This window comes from Chrysemys picta, chromosome 9, assembly GCF_011386835.1.
Source record: "Chrysemys picta bellii isolate R12L10 chromosome 9, ASM1138683v2, whole genome shotgun sequence".
NCBI lineage: Eukaryota > Metazoa > Chordata > Testudines > Emydidae > Chrysemys > Chrysemys picta.
Genome location: NC_088799.1, coordinates 56,685,793 through 56,707,953, shown reverse-complemented (window position 1 = coordinate 56,707,953; position 22,161 = coordinate 56,685,793). Strand labels below are relative to the sequence as shown.

At 48.4% G+C, this 22,161-nt stretch overlaps 1 protein-coding gene across 2 annotated transcripts in view; it reads left to right on the top strand.

The window, feature by feature from the left end:
• Positions 1-2,870: 2,870 nt before the first annotated feature.
• The window catches only part of ERFE (erythroferrone), a 46,120-nt gene continuing 26,829 nt past the window's right edge, over positions 2,871-22,161 (top strand). Inside the window, exons 1-6 of one of the 2 annotated variants that reach the window (XM_024111774.3) lie at positions 2,871-3,771; positions 12,487-12,609; positions 13,531-13,624; positions 15,104-15,327; positions 17,661-17,769; positions 21,351-21,441. In XM_024111774.3, the coding sequence (XP_023967542.1) occupies positions 3,577-3,771; positions 12,487-12,609; positions 13,531-13,624; positions 15,104-15,327; positions 17,661-17,769; positions 21,351-21,441 (836 nt within the window). In that variant the 5' untranslated portion in view covers positions 2,871-3,576. The remainder of the gene's footprint in view (positions 3,772-12,486; positions 12,610-13,530; positions 13,625-15,103; positions 15,328-17,660; positions 17,770-21,350; positions 21,442-22,161) is intronic. The other variant, XM_024111775.3, reaches the window with a different exon arrangement.

Here is a 22,161-nt window from a genome sequence, read left to right as displayed (position 1 = left end):
AGTCTGTGTGTGCAGCCCAAGTCGCCCAAGAATGCAGAGGCTGAAGACAATAACTTCTGAGAGTGAGAGAAACAGCTCACTGATGTCAAAGAAGATTCCTATCAACATCCATGGGATTTGGCTCAGTCCCATAGGGTGCAGCAAGCCAAGAGGACTGAGAAGAGCATAGGACATAAGCAAGGGTGTAGGGAGGACAAAGAACTTGAACTTAGTGTGATAAGAGCCAAGGGGGCAGGGAAGGGAGTCAGGGTAACTGGGGAAAAGATGAGTGTAGCTGCAGTATTTTTGACAGCATGGAGAGAGAAGAGGGTGGCTGGAAAAGAGGTTACAGTAATCATGGCAGGAGATGGCCAAGGGTTGGCCAAGGTTTATAGCGGCAAGGGCAGTGAGGACAGGGCACGCTTTGAGCTGATATGGAGCACAGCTGAACAAAGACATTGGTGGGTTGTGATTTCTATGCATTGTTGTCTATTTATCATTGGTTGTTATTTATTCCAACACGTTTGGGCTCCAGGTTGTTCATGCACTATTTGACAAGGCACTGTTTGTAGAGTATGGTGAGTTACTGTCACAGCGTGGCTGGCCCCATTAAATGAAGCAGGTCCAGTGCCTCTGTGCCAGGACAGGTGCCCCAGTTTGGTGAATTAAGAGGGTGGAGTGGCACCTTCTTAATTTCTATAAAGGATCAGGGACAAACAGAGGGAGAAGGTCCCTGAAGGAAGCTGTTGGTTTCTGGGGGCAAGGCTGAAGAGCAGCGGAGGGGATTGCTAGCTGAGCTCCCCGAGCCAGGGTAGGAGGGCTAAAGACAGGAGGAGCAATGGAGGGATTTATCTGGTAATGTCTTCATGCTGGAGAGCTAGGAAAGGATACTGGAACAGGGGGATTGATGGCAGCTCCCGTGGTGAAGAGGCACTCCCAGTTGAGAGGCTGGGGAGGGCAGGTTCCTATGGGAAGAGTGGGCTGGCAGCAGGACAGGAGAAGGTCAGAAATGTGCCTCGGTGTGGTGGCAGATGCCAGAGTGTGGTATGTGCTACATTAGTGACCTAGATCTTGTGAGATTTTAAGGCCTACATGCACTGGGGGTGAGCCTGGACTGATTGGGGCCTTTGGTTGTTGATTATTTATTTTTGTAACAATCTGGCCTCAAGGAGGTATTATTAAGGGAAGAGAGCCTGTTGTACCAGCCTTAGGGGCCCAAGAGGGGATGTGGGATTTAATCCTGGTGTTAGGCCTCCAGTCGCAAGGGGGTGCTCAGGGATAAGGGGGGGACTCATGCACAGTCACATCAGTCATATGCAGTGGCGGATTAGCCACTGGGCCAACGGGGCCCATGCCCAGGGGCCCCAGCCAATTGGGGGGCCCTGGAAAAATGGGCACCCCACCGCATCCTGACCAGTTCCACCTGCCCAGTGCTCCTGCCAGGGAGTGGGGGAAGCCCCAATGCCCCAACCTCATTTCCCTGGCAGGAGCACTGGGGAGAAGGGTGGGGGAGACTGCAGGCAGAAGGGGTGGGGAGGGGCCCCCATTTGCTCTGGCCCAGGGCCTCACAAAGCGGAAATCTGCCTCTGGTCACATGATATGGTTTCTGCTCCATGATTGGGACAACAAAAAGCTTTGGGGTTCCCCAAGATGACTCAGGAGAAATCCTGGTTCCATTGACTTCAGTGGGGCTGGGGTCCCACTCTCTGTCTCTTTAGAGGCTCCACTCTCTTGCTTCAAGCTAAGCACGTGTTTATGTGCTTTGCTGGATTGGGGACAGAGTGCTCAGCACCTGGCAAGACTGAGACCCAAATGCGCTCATGCGTGGGATGAGCTCCCTGCTCCACAGCCACTGGCCAGCCCTGGCAATTGGGCCCAGTATTTTTGGTGTATATTTGATAAAATCCTGCTCTTCCCTGTGTGCTCCTGGGGGACCCGAGCCAGTTTTAACCCAAAGCCCATGTGGGTAGGGGAGACTACTGACTTTGGGGTTGGCACTAGACACTTCCATTCCCTAGGCAGGACTGACCCGATTCTAGGATGGCCAGAGCAATGTTGTCATAGCAGCTCCAAGCCCTAGCCACTGTGGCTGCCCGGTCAGGAGAGGGGACTCCCTTAAAGATTAAAGCCCTAGTGTGTCCCAGCTGATGCAGGAAACTGAGCAAGTTAGAACCCCTCCTATGAGTTCAGCACCCACCAATGAGGCATATCCCTAGGTGCTCATGGTAACTGGAGACCAGATTTTCCTTTGCTAATGAGTGGAGCAGTACATGCCCACCTCAGACATGCCCATCCTATCCATAGCTAGCGAGGCACTGGCAGCTGGATGCTCAGGATGGCCCATGGAAGGGTCTGAGGAGCTCAAGGGGGAAGTGATGCAGCTCCTCCAGTTAGTAAGTGGTGCAGTCAGCTGTCCCAAGCAGGAATACCCTATGGTCCTGCTGAAGCTTTGCTGAAGAATCACTTGCATAAAGCATGCAGAGCCCTGGATGGGGTTAGTTCTTCGCTGGGCAAATAGGGGCCATTGCCTCTCAGGATGAGCTGGTAGCTCCAGCCACTGCAGCCACAGCCAGACAGGCAGTGCGGGTCACTCAGATCACCGTGGGCTGAAAGGAGTCTAGAGGCTGCTGGCTGGGGATTTGCTTCAGTCCTCTCGCCTGTGGCCCTCTCCGTGAAAATTGCCTTGTACTTAGTGTGACTGGAGCTTCTGTGCACCTGTCCCTGGGTTCCCAGCTGCCAGTCTCTAGCTCATGGAGCCAGAGGTTGGAAATGGTTGCACCTAACACTTGAAGCCAGGAGGGGGCTCTCTGGCTCCCTGGAGTGCGTGCGTGAGGCAGTGCCTATGAGGCGGGGAATTCAAGCTCATTAAAAGGAGTGAATGTAAGCAAGAATATCAGACCGAGACAGCCAAGGTCTGCTGCGCCAGGAGCAGTGCCCAGAGAAACCCAGGGAGAGAGAGGGCAGTGCACCAGTCATGGGTGTCTCTCATGAGCCACAGATCCCAGCCAGGGCCAGGCTGGAGTGAGAGCCACCAGCAGAGAAACTGGGCATTCTCCTGGCCCCTCCAGCTGTGAAGGGAAGGAGCACATGAGAGCTGCTGGGAAGAGACTGTATTTACAGCTCCAAAGGCAGCCCAAGAAAGGAGGCAAGCAAGGGAGATAGCCCTCTCCCAGCTGGACTCAGCCCCAGCTGGTGGGTTTTTAAGCCCATGCCCAGCCTCTTGGTCCGAGCTCTCACGAGCGGATTGGAGCAGGGAGTACTCTGAAGTACAGGGACATTTCTCTAAGGGATCCTTGAACCTACACAATGTGCTTTCCCCCCACAAAGTAGGACGCATTGCCCTCTCCTCGGGCCAGGTGGCTCAGCTGTCGAGTACCAGCCGGCTATTCTGCAAGGGCAACCCATCTCCTGAGCTGGTGCTGATGGGAGGACAGGCCTGACATTGCTGGAGTATCATCTCTTCCCCCAAACACGCCACTCCTAACAGGACACAGTCAGATTTCTTCTTGCTCTTACGGACAATGCCTGCCTCTGGGTGGCCATAGAAACTTTGGCTCCTGGAGAGAAAGGACCACCTCTTTGGTGCCGTGTTGAAGGATGGCTGGATCCCTCCCTGCCAGCCACTGGCTCCTATTACTGTGTGTGGGATTCCTGGCAGTGGCCTCATGTGTTGGCTCAGTGGGGTCGGAGAAACTTGGAAGCAGAAGAAGCCGAGAAAAGAAATCCCAGTGGAATGAGTATCCCACAGGCCAGGGAAGAAGCAGCATGCCTCTGCCAGCCTCTAACGACCCGGTAAGCACTTATTCTACCAGCATCTAGTTGTAGGGAATTGAGCACAGATCTAAACTCAGAGCAACCAAACCAGGAAAGTGGGTGATGCGCAGAGAGTGTAATTTCTGAGCTGAGTGAATGTGATTGCAAGTAAAATCTACTCAGGGAATTTGAGTTGTGTGATGACTTTTTTCATTTTTTTTTTTACACACACACACACAGAGTGGGTAGCTGGGGTGAGGGGTAGGGATGGTTTTGTACTTTTGTACTTTTTCACCTTTGGGTGACTACGCTTGTTTATTGTCAATGAGCAACTGACTTTTGCAATGAGAAAGAATCTAGCACACTGAGGGGACCAAACCAAACGCTGTGAAAGCAAGCCTACTGGCTCATAAAACGTTAGCAAGTGCCCCAAATCTTTTCCAGTTTTGTCATAAATATTTTGAAGAGCAAACATTTTCTCAGCTCTGTTGGAAACATACAATCACTGAGTTTGTCTTGCAGCTTATAGGTTACAGCTGATCAACTGTGTCACATAAAAACTGCAGTGGGATTGACCTGTGGTCCACCTGATGAGGAACCTGTCTCCAAGTACAGATACTCCAGAGGCAGGGGCAAGAATCCTCATAATGGACAATTATGGAGAGACAGTTTCTTCCTTTCCCCAAGCAGTGACAGCTTATATCTTGAAACATTAGGTTTCAGAGCCCTTCTAAAATTTTGCAGGTTATCTAATGTCACCGTTGATGTCGTTCTGATTAACTGTACAACCATCTAATCCTTTGTTCAATTCAGCTAAGCTTTTGGCCTCACTAATACCTTGTGGCAATGAGTTCCATAGATAAATTGTGCAGTATACAAAAAAAATCCTTTGATCTTTTTTTAAATTGGTAGCCTTTCACTCGCACTGACTGTCCCTTTATTCTTATGTTACAAGAAGGTAATTGTGAGTTCCTGGTTGACCATATCTGTGCTACTTTAAAAACAAATCCAAATGCAGGGGTGATGTGCAAAGGTGACTGTGTAAGTAGGTTTGTGGGAGGTTAAGATAATATAATTTAACCTGAGGGGCCAGGAGAAGGTGTAAATTATCCCAGTTTAGACTCTAGTCCACTACCACCAAATTTGCCTCAATAATTTGCTCACCCACATTCCCACATGAGTGCAGACAAGCTCCGAAGGATAAAACTGAATTGCTCTAAGAGGAGCCCTAAACTCCAGCCCTCACATATTCTGTCCTTCTGGAGTAGCTGACGGACCAGAAGGCTCAGTCCTTACATGCCCAGAAATCCCTTCCACTTATCTGCTCAAGCAGTTATTAAAGGTGCTATTGCAGGGTTACAATGCATCCGAAGAAGTGGGCTGTAGTCCACGAAAGCTTATGCTCTAATAAATTTGTTAGTCTCTAAGGTGCCACAAGTATTCCTGTTCTTCTTATTGCAGGATTAAACTCTCTCCCAGATGAGAGTGCTGCTCAGGAGAATGAATTTCCCACCCTCATTCCTCTGCTCTCAGATCAGGGGAAAGACAGAAGCTGTGTCCAATAGTTTGTGAATGGGTGGAAAACATATGGCTAGTGATGCCAGCTGTTACTGTTTGACAGGGGTATTCTTTTATATCCCACCCGACCCCCGGGGGGCCTTCTTTGGCATCATTCCAACAATATGCACTGCAATGGGCTAGGGAGATTCGTAAATACCTTAAGTTGGGTGAGCTGCATAGCTGGGGAAGCCCAGCTAGGGCAGCTTTGCAAATCAGTCAGCACAGAAACACATTAGCTGCTTAAAAAATGTGTGGACCTTGGGGCTCTGCCAGCAGGTCCTGCTAAGAGAGGCCGGGAGAGTCCAAAGTGCTGCACCATCAATCTGGAAAGTGCCCCAGCTCACTGTGGATGTAAAGGCAGGCAAAAAGGGGGCCAGCTGTGAGGCTAGCCATACCGATGACTTGGGATCTTCAGGCTATTCGAAATTAGCAGCAGCAGTGCACAGAGCACTTGTTTAAAACACTGGGAACACAATACACTGGAGTCACCGCAGTGGTGTTTTGTAATGCCGCTCCAGGAGTGCACATTAAAAATTCAGCTTCCATGATCATTCAGGCCTGTTCTTACCCAAAATTAACTTGCAGCAAATCTCAGTGCGGGCCTGTTGGGTATGTAAGCTTGGAAGGATTAGGATTTTATTGGCAAATGTCAATAAATGTTGATTTTTGCCATACACGCACAAACCAACAAAAAAGTATTTCCATTGATGATCATTGACATTTACAGATAGGCAAAGTAAGAAAAATGCTACTTGAGAAATTATTTTAGTTTTGATTTAAGGATATTCACATTGTATTGTTTGCCATGGGATGTTAACAATTTGTCTTTTTAACAGTTATAAAGCTTTAACTTTTGGAATCACAATGTCTGCTGGCATTAGCAGACACCCCTGCCACAATTTTCTGCAAATGTGGACATTTAAATTGATAAAACTCTAAACAAATGGTTAAAAATAAACATTGATATTATCCCTCAAAATTATAAACTGAGTTCTGCCCAGCTTAATTTTACACTTGGGCAATCAGCCTTTGTTACATCTTTTTTCTAGAGCTCTTCTGCTTCTCACTCACCAATTTGTAACCCTAGAGGGTTATAAGAAATAGGCAGGATGGATTTGTCAAGAACAAATCATGCCAAACCAACCTAATTTCTTTCTTTGACAGGTTTAGTGGATAGAGGGGAAGCTGTAGACATGATATGTCTTGATTTGTAGTAAGGCTTTTGACACAGTGCCACATGGCATGAGCAAACTACGGAAATGCTGTCTAGATTACCATAAAATGGGTGAACAACTGGTTAAAAGATCTCAATCAAAGAGTAGTTATCAACGGTTCACCGTCACCCTGGGAGGGCATATCTAGTGGGGTGCTGCAGGGCTCTGTCCTGAGTCTGGTACTAGTTAATATTTTAATGGATGACTTGGATAATGGAGTGGAGAGTGTGCTTATAAAATGTATGGGGGACACTAAAATGGCACTTTGGAGGACAGAATTAGAATTGAACATGACCTTGACAAATTGGAGAATTGGTCTGAAATCAACAAGATGAAATTCATTAATGACAAGTGCACATTACAACACTTAGGAAGAAAAAAAAATCAAATGCACAACTACAAAATGGGTTATAACTGGCTAGGTGGTAGTACTGCAAAAAGGGTTATACTGGATCACAAATTGAATATGAGTTGACCAGTTGGGAAAAATGCTAATATCAGTCTGAGATTATATAAGCATGAGTGTCATGTAAGACATTGGATGTAACTGTCCCATTCTATATGGCACTGGTGAGACCTCAGATGGAGTAGAGAGTCCAGTTCTGGGCACTACACTTTAGGAAAAATTAGGACAAACTGGACAAATTTAGACTAACCTGACCTATGAGGAAAAGCTTTAAAAAACTAGGCATGTTTAGTCATGAGAAAAGAAGACTGAGACAGACTTGATAACAGTTTTCAAATACGTTAAGGGCTGTTATAAAGAGGACAGGGATCAGTTGTTTTCCATCTCCACTGAAGTAGTAATGGACAAGTAGTAATGGACTTAATTTGCAGCAAGGGGGATTTAGGTTAGGTATTAGGGAAAGCTTTCCAATTGTATGGGTAGTTAAGCTCTGGAACAGGCTTCTAAGGGAGGGTGTGAAATCCCCATTGTTGCAGGTTTTTAAGAACAGGTTGGACAAACAACTGTCAGGATGGTCTAGGTATATGTGGTCCTGCCACAGCGGTGGGGGCTGGACTTGATGACCTCTTGATGTCCCTTCCTGCCCGACATTTGTATGATTATGTTGATCTGTAGCTGGTGATATTTTGAAGATGACTTTTGTTCGCTTGGAATAGATGGTAGACCACTATTATTTACAATATATATTAAAAAGCACCTCAGCTAGGCTATAGGTGCCTCTGCCACCAATGGAAAGTACATTAGGCTCTGGTTGAATTGATTGCCAAGTGCATTACATAAAACTACACAAAACTTATTTGTCAGGCCCATGATTTTCCCATGAGGATGGGAGTTTTTAGGCAGTTATTTCATAAATTTCAAAGCCCAAAGGAACTCATTTATTCTGATCTCCTGTATATCTCGGGCCATTAAACCTCCCCTAAACACCCCTGTATTGAGCCCAATGACTTTAGTTATACTAAAATGGTTCAGTCCTCAGGAGACTAACCTGCTGTGTGCAACAGGAAGAGAACAGGTGAGCCCCAGCTGCCACCAGTGCTGGAGGCCCTCACAGTTGCAGGGAATTGATTAGGTGAGATGTGCCTTTTAAGTGACTGGACATGTCAATAAGTGACTGGCAGTTCTCAAGCCATGCAGTGTTGTCAACCCCTTTAGGGAGCAACCTTCCCTCTAAGACCCTTGACACTGGCCAGCGGCTAACAGTGCCTTCTCCACTTGGGCTTCTGTCGGTCCCCTCCTTTGGGTGGATAGAGGGATTCTGCACTACTAGCAGAACTAGTGTGACTAGTGGCTATCTGGAAGTCCTGCCTGCATCTCCCACTGGTGTACAGTTCCCTTGCTAATGAGCAGGTGGAGAGACATGACAAGTACAGCAAATGGAAGATCTCTAGCTGCTCCTGCACTGCCCTGGCACCTTCCCACAACACCCTTGTGTGGTAGAGATGGGGGAGATGGGGCAACAGAAAAGTTCACTGACTGGCCCAAGGGCACACAAGAAGTGCCTGGCAGTGCTGAGATGGCACCTAATTCTTCAGATGCTTATGCTGTGGATTTTGGTACTCTGCTTGAAGCCTAATAAACTGTAAACTCCCCCACGCCCAGGGAAATAACACACATGCAACGTGAGAAGGGACTTGGAAGTGACAATGGGCAGCAAGTTAGATGGCACCAATGTAGCCCGTGCAGTTGTATTGTACAATGGTGTATGGAGATGTCTCTGGTCTAGCTCCTCAGCTGGTGTAAACTGAACTAATACTGCCTGGAGACTCATGCTCTTGCTGTCCAGCACTGTGAAGGCCAGCAGCAGGCTGGGTGACCAGAGCACAGCACTGGGACTCAGGAGATCTTGGATCTAATCCACACAATGCTGGTGGCTCACTGTGTGATCCTGGACAAGTCACAAAGCTTCTCTGTGCCTCAGTATTCCCATCTAATAGAAATGAAAGCTCAGGCATGTTCTCTTCCCTTCAGCCATACAGCCCTCCAGACTCTATGGACCAAGTGTGAGTCGCTCATCCAACCATGCCCCTAGCTTACTAGAGGGAATCCCTCCTAGGGGATAGGAATCCCTCCTAGCCACAGTAAGTACACTGTGTCATTGGTGGAGCCAAGGCTTCTCCATGATACCCATCACACCTGGCAGGAGGTGGACCACAGTAGCTGGTCTGCTGGAGCTTGGTCCTCTGGCACCTGCCAACACTGCTCGGTAATCTTCCAGAGGGGCTGCTGCTGAGGGCCTGATGTCCTCTTTCCCTTCCCTCAGAACTCATTGATTTCAATGAGAGGTAGGCAGCTAGGCAAAATATCTTGGAAGAGCAGGCCTTAGCCCACTGCCTCTGCCACAATCACATCTGCTGTTGCAACAGCCAGGGAGAGACTAGGGCCAGAACTCAGACCTAGACATCTTGCCTGGCTGATCTTTGCTACAATGAACAACGTGCCAGTTTTATACTAGGGGCTTTATAAGCTTCATGGGCCAGACCCTGAGCTAGTGTAAGTTGACACTGACTTCAGTGGAGCGGTGCCACTTTACACTAGGGGAGGCTCTGGCCTTATTTGCCACATGGGTTATGGATAGGGTGACCAGATAGCAAGTGTGAAAAATTGGGACGGAGGGGGGGAGAGGGGGTAATAGGAGCCTATATCAGACAAAACTCCAAATATCGGAACATCTGGTCACTCTAGTTATGGCTACAATGCAGTCAGAGGCTTGACTGTAGCATGTGCAGACATACCTGAGCTATCTCAGATCTAGCTAGTGTGAGTAACATAGAAGCTGCAGTAGCACAGACAGCAGCATGCGTTAGCCATGTAAGGACATACCCAGAGTCCAGTGCTGAGACAACGTCACTGCTATTGTTATTCACACTGGCTAGGGTATGGCTACACGGGCTGCAGTCACACCTCTGATTGCAGCGCAGATAGGCCCAGACAAGAATTAGAATCATAGAATATCGGGGTTGGAAGGTACCTCAGGAGGTCATCTAGTCCAGCCCCCTGCTCAAAGCAGGACCAATCCTAACTAAATCATCCCAGCCAGGGCTTTGTCAAGCCTGACCTTAAAAGCCTCCAAGGAAGGAGATTCCACCACCTCCCTAGGTAACCCATTCCAGTGCTTCACCACCCTCCTAGTGAAAAAGTTTTTCCTAATATCCAACCTAAACCTCCCCCACTGCAACTTGAGACCATTACCCCTTGTTCTGTCATCTGCCACCACTGAGAACTGCCTAGCTCTATCCTGTTTGGAACGCCCTTTCAGGTACACCTCTACCTCGATATAATGCTGTCCTCGGGAGCCAAAAAATCTTATCGTGTTATAGGTGAAATCGCGTTATACTGAACTTGCTTTAATCCACCGGAGCACTGCTTTACCATGTTATATCCAAATTCGTGTTATATCGGGTCGCATTATATCGAGGTAGCGGTGTAGTTGAAAGCAGCTATCAAATCCCCTCTCATTCTTCTCTTCTGCAGACTAAACAAACCCAGTTCCCTCAGCCTCTCCTTGTAAGTCATGTGCTCCAGCCCCCTAATAATTTTTGTTGCCCTTCGCTGGACTCTTTCCAATTTTTCCACATCCTTCTTGTAATGTGGGGCCCAAAACTGGACACAGTACTCCAGATGAGGCCTCACCAATGCAGAATAGAGGGGAATGATCATGTCCCTCAATCTGCTGGCAATGCCCCTACTTATACAGCCCAAAATGCTGTTAGCCTTCTTGGCAACAAGGGCACACTGTTGACTCATATCCAGCTTCTCGTCCACTGTAACCCCTAGGTCCTTTTCTGCAGAACTGCTGCCTAAGCATTCGGTCCCTAGTCTGTAGCAGTGCATGGGATTCTTCCATCCTAAGTGCAGGACTCTGCATTTGTCCTTGTTGAACCTCATCAGATTTCTTTTGGCCCAATCCTCAAATTTGTCTAGGTCCCTCTGTATCCTATCCCTACCCTCCAGCATATCTACCACTCCTCCCAGTTTAGTGTCATCTGCAAACTTGCTGAGGGTGCAATCCACGCCATCCTCCAAATCATTAATGAAGATATTGAACAAAACCAGTCCCTGGACCAACCCTTTGGGCACTCCGCTTGATATCGGCTGCCAACTAGACATGGAGCCATTGATCAGTACCTGTTGAGCCCGATGATCTAGCCAGCTTTCTATCCACCTTATAGTCCATTCATCCAGCCCATACTTCTTTAACTTGCTGGCAAGAATACTGTGGGAGACCATATCAAAAGCTTTGCTAAAGTCAAGGAATAACACATCCACCGCTTTCCCCTCATCCACAGAGCCAGTTATTTCATCATAAAAGGCAATTAGTTTAGTCAGGCATGACTTGCCCTTGGTGAATCCATGTTGACTGTTCCTGATCACTTTCCTCTCCTCTAAGTGCTTCAGAATTGATTCCTTGAGGACCTGCTCCATGATTTTTCCGGGGACTGAGGTGAGGCTGACTGGCCTGTAGTTCCCCGGATCCTCCTTCTTCCCTTTTTTAAAGATGGGCACTACATTAGCCTTTTTCCAGTCATCCGGGACCTCACCCGATCGCCATGAGTTTTCAAAGATAATGGCCAATGGCTCTGCAATCACATCCACCAACTCCTTTAGCACCCTTGGATGCAGCACATCCGGCCCCATGGACTTGTGCTCGTCCAGCTTTAGCATCAACTACACCTTGATTAGTATTTACTTCTTGGATCAGTATTTTGATATTGATTTCAGCATCAGTCAATGAACATATGTGGTTACATTATGGACTGTCAATACCAGATGATCCAACAGGGAAGCCAGAGCATGGTATCAGTGAGTTCGGTGTGATGACACTTGCTAGGTGAAACAGGAGTTGTGTCACAGATACAGGAACAGTCTAGGGCAGCAGCTGACAAACTGAAATTGTGGTAAAGACTTAGCACTTCACCAAGATGCTGATTTGTGCTCTTGTGAAGTTTTAAGTGGACCTGTGTTAGCTGTAACTCACCATACCTCTCCACTAATGCACCATACCTCCCCCCCTCCCCCGCCCCGTGCAATGCACCAGCACCACCGGCCCATATGCCTACAACCCACCCCCACGCTGGGCTAACATTCGTGGTTGCAAAAAGTGCTGTGGGCTGTTTAATGACCTCCGTTTACATTCTCTCCAAAATATGCGCCCCAGAAACACTGCTGCTGCTGGCACTGGGTTAGCGCCCACCCAGAGAGAAGCATGCCCTCTACAGAGTTTCTTTGAGTCCAGAGTTTTTCAGAGGTCCCCCAGGTAGCCAGGTTCCCCATGTCCTGCATGCTGTGAGACGGGCACAGCTCCTTGGCCAACAGCTAAGGCAGTCACAGCAATAAGGAACTCATTAACACTCCGGCAAAGCACAGGCTGGTTTCTGGCTGCTGAGTTCCTGCCCCTGCTGTGTAATGGGAGTAGCGATGAAGAACGGCACCCACCTGTGTCTGAACCACCCAGCAGCCCGCAGAGCTGGTTACTGTCACTTTCTGTGTTCTTATTCTTTGATCGTCCTACAGGAACCCCTTCCTGAGCAGTCTCGCAGCATCGACCCCAGGGATGCCTGGATGCTCTTTATGAAACAATCAAACAAAGGGGTGAACAGCAAGAAACGGGACAAAGGCAAATCAAAAAAATTCAAGGTATGTATTCACATCCCCGGTGTGTCTGCACAACCCACCCCAGGGAGCCCCAGCTCAGACTCCTTGCACCCCATCCCACACAGCGATCCCAGGCCTGCTGCACCGCCACCCCATGCAGAGATCCGAACTGTGCCTGCTGCGCCCACCCTACACAGACATCCCTGGCACTGGCCCACTGCGCCCCTCCCGTCACAGAGCTCCTGAGCCTGGGCCCACTGCGCCCCTCCCCTCACAGAGCTCCTGAGCCTGGGCCCACTGCGCCCCTCCCCTCACAGAGCTCCTGAGCCTGGGCCCACTGCGCCCCTCCCCTCACAGAGCTCCTCAGCCTGGGCCCACTGCGCCCCTCCCCTCACAGAGCTCCTGAGCCTGGGCCCACTGCGCCCCTCCCCTCACAGAGCTCCTCAGCCTGGGCCCACTGCGCCCCTCCCCTCACAGAGCTCCTGAGCCTGGGCCCACTGCGCCCCTCCCATCACAGAGCTCCTCAGCCTGGGCCCACTGCGCCCCTCCCATCACAGAGCTCCTCAGCCTGGGCCCACTGTGCCCCTCCCCTCACAGAGATGCTCAGCTTGGGCGCATTGCACCCCACATGGAGAGTCCTGGCCCAAGCCTACTGTGCCCCCAACCCAGAGGGCCCACAGCATCCCTAGTGTAACAGCCCTGCTCCTTCTGAGCCCAGAACAGACCGAGGGGGTGGGGCTGAAAACAGTGACCAATCCAGCAGAGATGGCCAATCCTGCTTAGATTCCAGCACAGAGTTCAGAACAGGCAGGTGCCCTTTCGGGCAATGGGAAGGGGAAGGGTGCCAGGATGTGGGTGACTAGAGGTTGGCACAGCGGGATGGAGCCATTCTTATTGGATCTACACTGGCTGGCTGTGCCCTAATTTGAACTGAGTAGCTCTGTGCTCTGTCTGGGGTTCCAGTTTGGCCTGCCAGGCCCACCAGGTCCCCCCAGCCCTCAAGGAGCCCTGGTGACACCAGAAGAATTGCTGAAGGACTTCCGGCTGCTGCTGAAAGGTACAGTATGAAAGCCAGTGCATGGAGTGGGCTGAGTGCGTCTCCACAGGCACTTCAGCTGGGCTGGGAAGGTGGGTGCCCCATGCTGCAGGGAGTGTGACACTGAAGAGACAAGAGCTCATGTCCTACTGGGGGGGCAAGGTCACCTTGTGAACCTGATCTCCCTCTCTCAGGGTTGAGGTTAAGGAGAGTAAGGGCTAGTCTACACTGCAATGCTAAGGCGCTGCTGTGGCAGCGCTTTAATATGGCTTGTGTAGTCACGGCAGAGTGCTGGGAGAGAGCTCTTCCAGCGCTCTAAAAAACCCCACCTCCACGAGTGGCGTAGCTACCAGAGCTGGGAGTGCAACTCCCGACACTGGTGCACTATCTACACTGGCAGCCTGGCTTTTCACACCCCTGAGCGAGAAAGTTGCAGCACTGCAAAGTGCCAGTGTAGACAAGCCCTTAGTGGTTGCTGTCTAGTGCATATGGGGAGTCGACCCCTTGGTGGGTGCAGGGGCAGTAAGTTGGCATGCAGTGCTGCTTAGCCTGCCTGCCCAGACACAAGAGCCAGGTAACTGGAGCAGGGCAGAAAGGGGTGTATGTCTGGGGGGGTATCTTACTCCCTCTTACATGAGTGCTCAGCCAGACAAACTCCAGCCCCAGGAGCAGCTTTACATTTTCAGTGTATCGGTTATTTCGACATAATTTTCCAGAACAGAGTTTTACACTCACACATCAGGACATGACTAACTACAACCTCAAATGTGCACTTTGTCTAATATCACAAATAATAATTGCTAACACACATCTTGGTGATGAGGTACTTATTTGTCTGTGTTTGTGTGGGCGGGGTGTTAGGGAAGTGACTTTAGCCCCAATCCAACCTCCGTTGCAGTCTTTGGAGATGTTTCAGAGTAGCAGCCGTGTTAGTCTGTATCTGCAAAAAGAACAGGCGTACTTGTGGCACCTTAGAGACTAATGAATTTATTTGAGCATAAGCTTTCGTGGGCTACAGCCCACTTCTAACTGCAGTGGTAGGTGTGTACTTGTGTGGTGAGATTTGTGTGTGTCACAAACTCATTCCCTGTTTATCTCCAACACCTCAGAGGACTTCCCATTAGCTTTTTGGCTCAATACTTAAGAATCAAACTCAGCAACAATAATTGGGAACCCCAGAGAACTAATAGCCCTTTCCTGGCTTCATGACTGCAATGAAAACCAATGGGAGCATTCTTCAAAAAACCTCACTGCTGCCTAAAATGACCAGGACGGAACATTTGCCTGGATCAAGCACATGAAGCAAGGATGACTGGGATTCAGTCTATCATGATGGTGCCAGCTTGCTGGGCTTTGACTAGAATTCACACCAGTGTCCATCCTGCTTCCATTGACATCAAGGGGCATTTTACCATTGGCTCCAATGGGAGCAGTCATTTGTGAAAACCCTTTGTACATCGGTGACTCTTAAAACTGGTTCTCTGGGGGGCGTTCTCTCAGAGGTGGTAAAAGAGCGGGAGAGGATGAGCCTGAAGGCCTGTGAAGGTTGCCAGGAAGGTGAGGAAGAGGAGGAGAGAGGAGAAGATGACATCTTGGCACTTGTTGCTGGTCCGTTGGCAAAGAGTAAGCCACAGCATCGAGTGGAGGCAGCCTTCCACTGCCGAATACGGAGAAACATTTCCATTGAACGGAGATCCCTGCAAGAACTTCGGATCTATTACATAGTGAGTGAGGGAGGGAGTTTGCCATGCTGGACTGGCAAAAATGCAGATTCAGCAACACTGACACGTTTCCCGAATTTGTGTTGGTTTTGCCAAATTGTTTTGGTCAAAAAACAAACAGTCCAAAAATTGTCATTTTTCTAAATGAAACGTTTCAAATTGTTGGCTCAAAACACCTTTTTGTTTCAAAATTTTCTTTAATTTTATTTTAAAAACCCAACAAAAAATGTTTTTAAATGGCTGGAATCAAAATGAAACATTTCAATTTTGCCTAAATGAAATATTTTGTTTGACCTGAAACAATTTTTTTTCTACTTTTTGATTTGCTGAAACATTTCATTTTTGGTTCAGCCTGAAATTGCATCTTTTTCCCCCCAATTTTTCAGAATTGCCAGTGAATTAAAAAAAAATCCATTATTCTCACAATTATATTCCCAGCATCTGATCTCTCCGAGGAAGGTGAATATAACTTCAATCCAACCCCCACAGGAGTCTCTGGGGAGATTCCCATTGACTTCAATGAGCATTGGATCAGGTCCTGACCTCCCAAATGCACCTTGCCATTTGTGCCATATTATAGGTGTGTGTGCCGGGATGGGGATAGGGGGGGTTACTTCCTTTGAGCCTCCTAGCCAATTGCAGGCCAATTAAAATCCCTAGACAAACTTTTATGTACCAATGGAGATAAGGCTGAGTACACATCAGTAACTTAGGATACAAAAATATTACACGGATGTTATTTTTAGACCCAAAATAAGCATTACAGACCAGGAAATTCAGAGTTAAGGTTAAACATACATAAAATCTAGATACAGTAGAACCTCAGAGTTATGAACACCTCGGGAATGGAGGTTGTTCGTAACTCTGAACAAAACATTACAGTTCTTTCAAAAGTTTACAACTGAACATTGACTTAATACAGCTTTGAAACTTTACTATGCAGAAGAAAAATGCTGCTTTTAACCATCTTAATTTAATGAAACAAGCACAGAAACAGTTTCCTTACCTTGTCAAATCATATTTTTAATCTTGTTAGATCTTTCCCTTTTTTTTAAGTAGTTTACATTTAACACAGTCCTGTACTGTATTTGCTTTTATTTTGGTCTCTCCTGCTGCCTGATTGTGTACGTCTGGTTCCAAATGAGCTGTGTGGTTGACCGGTCAATTTGTAATTCTGATGTTCATAACTCTGATGTTCTACTGTATATTAAGACCCGTAAATGCAGTTAAGACACCCAGAACAACCTTAAAAACTCTGCTCTATAATGATGCCATATACTACACATAGAGTTAAGAATCATGCGTTTTTTTTCCACGATTTCTCCTCATAGTGTCACTACAACCCAGAATTCCCTGCCCTGAAGAATTTACAACCTATACAGACAAGACTAAAGGAGTACTATTATCCCTATTTTCTAGATGAGGAAAAGAGACAAAGAGAGATTATGCAGCTTGTCCATGGCCACATAAGAAGTCGGTGGCAGAGCTAGGAATTGTACTCTGAGTAGGGTTGCCAATTTTCTAATTTCTGAAAACCGGACACTACAGAAGTAAAGCCGGAATCTCCCCCCTCCACCTCATCCCCTGAGGCCCCGCCCCTGCTTCGCCCCTTCCCCGAGGTCCCACCCCCATCACTCGCAACTCTCCTCCCTTCCCCTTCCTTGATCCCGTCCCCGCCCCCCCGCCCCCCCACACAACTGGGCGCTCTCTACTCCGGGGCTAGGATGGGAGCCTGCCCGCCCACGAGATGCAGGTAGGAGACGGCCCCAGCTGAGCAGGGGCTGGCATGGGTTGATGACCCAGTGCCTACTCCCTTGGCCCCCCCACCTGTGGTAACTGGACTTTTGGTGTCGTCAGTACATGTGACTGGACACTGTACGGGTCCCCTTTCAACCAGACTTTCTGGTCAAAAACTGGACACCAGGCAACCCTAACTCTGAGCTTTCCAAAGTCCTTCACCAGCCATCCTACCTTTTTAATCTACTGATCAAAATTTGCTTGCAGGTATTATTTGATGAATAATTCTGAGTAACAAACACATTTGAAAACAATCATGGTCAGACATCAGATAATCTGTGAACAACTAGAGAACAAGACAAATTTTCATATACGTTGTTAGGCCTAGTCTGTACTTAATAACTATGGCAGTAAGAGGCCTAGTGTAGATACAGTTATACTCTGCGTGCTGCGATCACCCTCTGCTTGCACTGCAGACACAGTGCATGTCTGTTTCCTAAGGGGATGCTGCTAACTGAGCGCCCATCTCCTAATGCAATATGTAGAGTTGGGATGGTGTTTTGCAGTGTGTGCAGTCTTGCCTTTCTCTTTGTTATTAGCCTCAGAAAGAGGGGGTGTTCCATCGAGGCCTGGGGCTGAACCTGACCAGCGGCCAATACACAGCACCTGTTGCAGGGTATTACACCTTCACCGCCACCTTGCACATCGGTAAGCTTTCCTGCTGCCTGGCACACAGAGCTGGCCTCCACACAGGGCCGGCTCTAGATTTTTTGCTGCCCCAAGCAAAAAAAATTTTGGCTGCCCCCCCAACACACACACCCTGCACCCTCCTGCCACCCCAGCCCTGGGTCACTGGCAACTCGCTCCCAGGGCGGGTCATTCAGCAGGAATGTTGGATGTGCACAGAACACAGACAGGATTGGTTCCCATATGGTTACAGAACTGCAGTAAAGTGGAACAGTTTTCAGCTTGTGTGATTGAAGGCTATCTGGATGCATATTATAAGACTGTCCTACATAAATGAGGAAAAGTTGAGGTACCTTTATTATTCTTTTGTTCCATTCTTTGTTTCTATGGGGAATTTGCCAATGCAATATCACTGTCTTCCTTTTAAACAAATAAAACTAAAACTTAATAATAAATAATAATAATAATAATAATAATAAAAGCAATGGCCGTTGGAAATAGCAATTCCAGTCCTAATAACCACTGGGAAGCATTTCTTGTTCAATTTATTCTACTTTTTCCTACAGCAAATTACAGTGGATCAGTATATTTGATTTGGGAGAAATGAAGTAACAGCTGCCCAAATTGAGCTTGAGCACTCCTGAATTTTGAGGGTGTTCAAATCTGGAAGGCAGGTGCTGGATTCCCTTTCTGAATATTAGCTAAATCTGGAAAAGTCAATTTCTGCTTCCATGGCTCAGAAGTGTAAATCCTCCTATGTGCCTGGTACTGTATCTAAAACTGCCCAGTCTAGTAGAGCCTCCCCTCCCTTACTTTTCATTTTAAATTCTAGTGGGATCCACGTACCTGCCTTGCTAGGCTTCAGATAGAGAGGTGCAATGTCCATTTAGTCCACCCAATTCTTTCTTTGGGGGAGAGCCCAGGCTGGGGCGGCAGGAGGTGCAGGTGGGGGCCAGAGCTGGGGCAGCAGGAAGTGCGGGTGCGGGGGGGGGGAGAAGAGCCCAGGGCTGGGGTGGCAGGAGATGCAGGTGGGGGGAGAGCCCAGGGCTGGGGCAGCAGGGGGGTGCAGGTGGGGGCCAGAGCTGGGGCAGCAGGGGGTGTGGGCGGGGGAGAGTCCAGGGCTGGGGCAACACGGTGGTGCAGGGGGAGCCCAGGGCTGAGGTGGGGGGCGGCAAAAAACCTAGAGCTGCCTCTGTCCCTACCATGTACAGCAAGCTGCAGCATGAGATTTCAGTTCTACACTCCTTTCCCCTCCTTTTCCTGTTAATTGCGGCTGAGGGAATGCTGGGAAATGTAGTTCTTTCCCTGCTCCGGGGCTGGCTCTATAGGCAGGGAGCTAACCAAGGAACTACAGCTCCCAGGGATCCCTGTTGGTTCTCAGCTCTCATGCTGGATTCTTGCGCCCCTGCAAATTTGCCGCCCCAAGCACATGCTTGCTTTGCTGGTGGCTAGAGCCGGTCCTGCCTCCACAGCATGGCGATAATCATAGCATCATAGAAGATTAGGGTTGGAAGAGACCTCAGGAGGTCATCTAGTCCAACCCCCTGCTCAAAGCAGGACCAACCCCAACTAAATCATCCCAACCAGGGTTTTGCCAAGCCGGGCATTAAAAACCTCTAAGGATGGAGATTCCACCACTTCCCTAGATAACCCATTCCAGTGCTTCACCACCCTCCTTCAGGTAGTTGAAGGCTGCTATCAAATTCTCCCTCACTCTTCTCTTCCGAAGGCTAAATAAGCCCAGTTCCCTCAGCCTGTCCTCATAAATCATGTGCCCCAGCCCCCTAATCATTTTTGTTGCCCTCCGCTGGACTCTCGCCAATTAGTTCACATCCTTTCTGTGGTGGGGGGCCCAAAACTGGACACAATACTCCAGATGTGGCCTCACCAGTGCCCAATAGAGGGGAATAATCACTTCTCTCGATCTGCTGGCAGTGCTCCTACTAATGCAGCCCAATATGTCGTTAGCCTTCTTGGCAACAAAGGCACACTGTTGACTCATATCCAGCTTCTCGTCCACTGTAATCCCCAGGTCCTTTTCTGCAGAACTGCCACTTATCCAGTCGGTCCCTAGTCTGTAGCAGTGCATGGGATTCTTCCATCCTAAGTGCAGGACTCTGCACTTGTCCTTACTGAACCTCATCAGATTTCTTTTGGCCCAATCCTCCAACTTGTCTAGATCACTCTGGACCCTATCCCTACCCTCCAATGTATCTACTTTTCCCCCAGCTTAGTGTCATCTGTGAACTTGCTGAGGGTGCAAATCCTTCTCATCATCCAGATCATTAATGAAGATGTTGAACACTACTGGTCCCAGGACTGACTCCTGGGGCACTCCGCTTGGTACTGGCTGCCAGCTAGACATCGTGCCGTTGATCACTACCCGTTGAGCCCGACGATCTAGCCAGCTGTCTATCCACCTTATAGTCCATTCATCCAATCCATACTGCTTTAACTTGCTGGCAAGAATACTGTGGGAGACCATATCAAAAGCTTTGCTAAAGTCAAGGTGTATCACGTCTATTGCTTTCCCCATACCCACAGAGCCAGTTATCTCATCATAGAAGGCAATCAGGCATTGGTCAGGCATGACTTGCCCTTGGTGAATCCATGTTTACTATTCCTGATCACCTTCCTCTCCTCCAAGTGCTTCAAAATGGTTTCCTTGAGGACCTGCTCCATGATTTTTCCAGGGACTGAGGTGAGCCTGACTGGTCTATAGTTCCCCGGATTCTCCTTCTTCCCTTTTTTAGAGATAGGCACTATATTTGCCTTTTTCCAATCGTCCAGGACCTCGCCTGATTGCCACGAGTTTTCAAAGATAATGGCTAATGGCTCTGCAATCACATCAGTCAACTCCCTCAGCACCCTTGGATGCAGTACATCCAGCCCCATGGACTAGTGTATGTCCAGCTTTTCTAAATAGTCCTTAACCTGTTCTTTCACCACTGAGGTCTGCTCACCTCCTCCCCATACTGTGTTGCCCAGTGCAGCAGTCTGGGAGCTGACCTTGTCTATGAAGACTGAGGCAAAAAAAGCATTGAGTACTTCAGCTTTTTCCACATCATCTGTCATTAGGTTGCCTCCCCCATTCAATAAGGGTCCCACACTTTCTCTGACCTTCTTCTTGTTGTTAACATACCTATAGAAACCCTTCTTGTTATTCTTCACATCCCTTGCTGCAACTCCAATCGTGGTTTGGCCTTCCTGATTACACCCCTGCATACTCGAGCAATATTTTTATACTCCTCCATAGTCATCCTCCAGGACTCTTTGGGACAGAAACCTTAGTGGCATAAATAAGTGTAGCTCCATTGAAGTTACTGTGCCAGATCCTCTGCTGGTGAAAATCAGCATAGTTCCACTGGAGTCAACATACTGTGGGTATGACTTGATGTAGTTCCACTGACGATCATTTGGCTACACTAATTTACACCAGCTGAGGCCCAGACCCAGCTATTCAATCAGAGCATTCAGGCTGGCCAGCTGTGTGGGCATGTCTGGCTTCCCTGGGGGGCTGAGGCCTAAGACCTTTACAGGGGGTTCTGTTCAGAAGGGGAGAACATCTCATCCCTGTCTCATTTGCTGTTCTGTGTTTATAGTTCATGGAGAACAACAGAAGAAAGGACAACAGCGTGCGAGAGATCGCCTGCGGGTACTGATCTGCGTCCAGTCTCTGTGTCAACATAACATGTGAGTGTGCCTGGTAGAGGCATGCCCTCCCTGCTAGCACAGCCAGACTTCTTTTAAATGTAAAAACTGTTTTTCTCTCTCTTAGTCCAGAAGGTGAGTTCACAAAAAGGAGGGGCCCACAGTCCATAGGGCACACAGATCATGGCACCACTATGGCTGTTGGGAGCTGGTGAAGGATTTCCTATTTAGGGGAAATCCCAGGGTGGCCTGGAACCTCTGTAGCTGCTTCCACACCATCCCCTTTCTCATCTCTCAGAGTAGGGGATCTGGCTGGGAGAGAGAGATCCTGTCTGGGGTATCCCTGCACCCTGGTGATTCCTAGCTGCCTGAATAGCTTCTGGGGGCCTTTGATAGCTGGGTTTAAACTAGAACAGCCTTAAGGCTGATCTAACATAGACTAGCAACTGGCTTGGCTCCCAGATCAGGTGACATAATGTCAACTTTGTATGTCCTTTATGTGCCCCAGTCCTGAACTGCATTGAACATTGCACTGGACTGGTGCCTGTAACTGAAGTATCATCACAGCTACCACTAGTCAAAAAAATGTCTGTGGAACAGTTTTCCACCAAAAAAATGCGGTTTCATCAAAATCCAAATGTTTCACTGGAATGTGTCAATTTCGATGACATGCTTGAAGCGAAAAAGTTGAAATGACTTCAATTTTCTCGTTTCATTTGGAGAGTGTCAAAATGGTGTTCATTATGACTTTGATTCATTTTG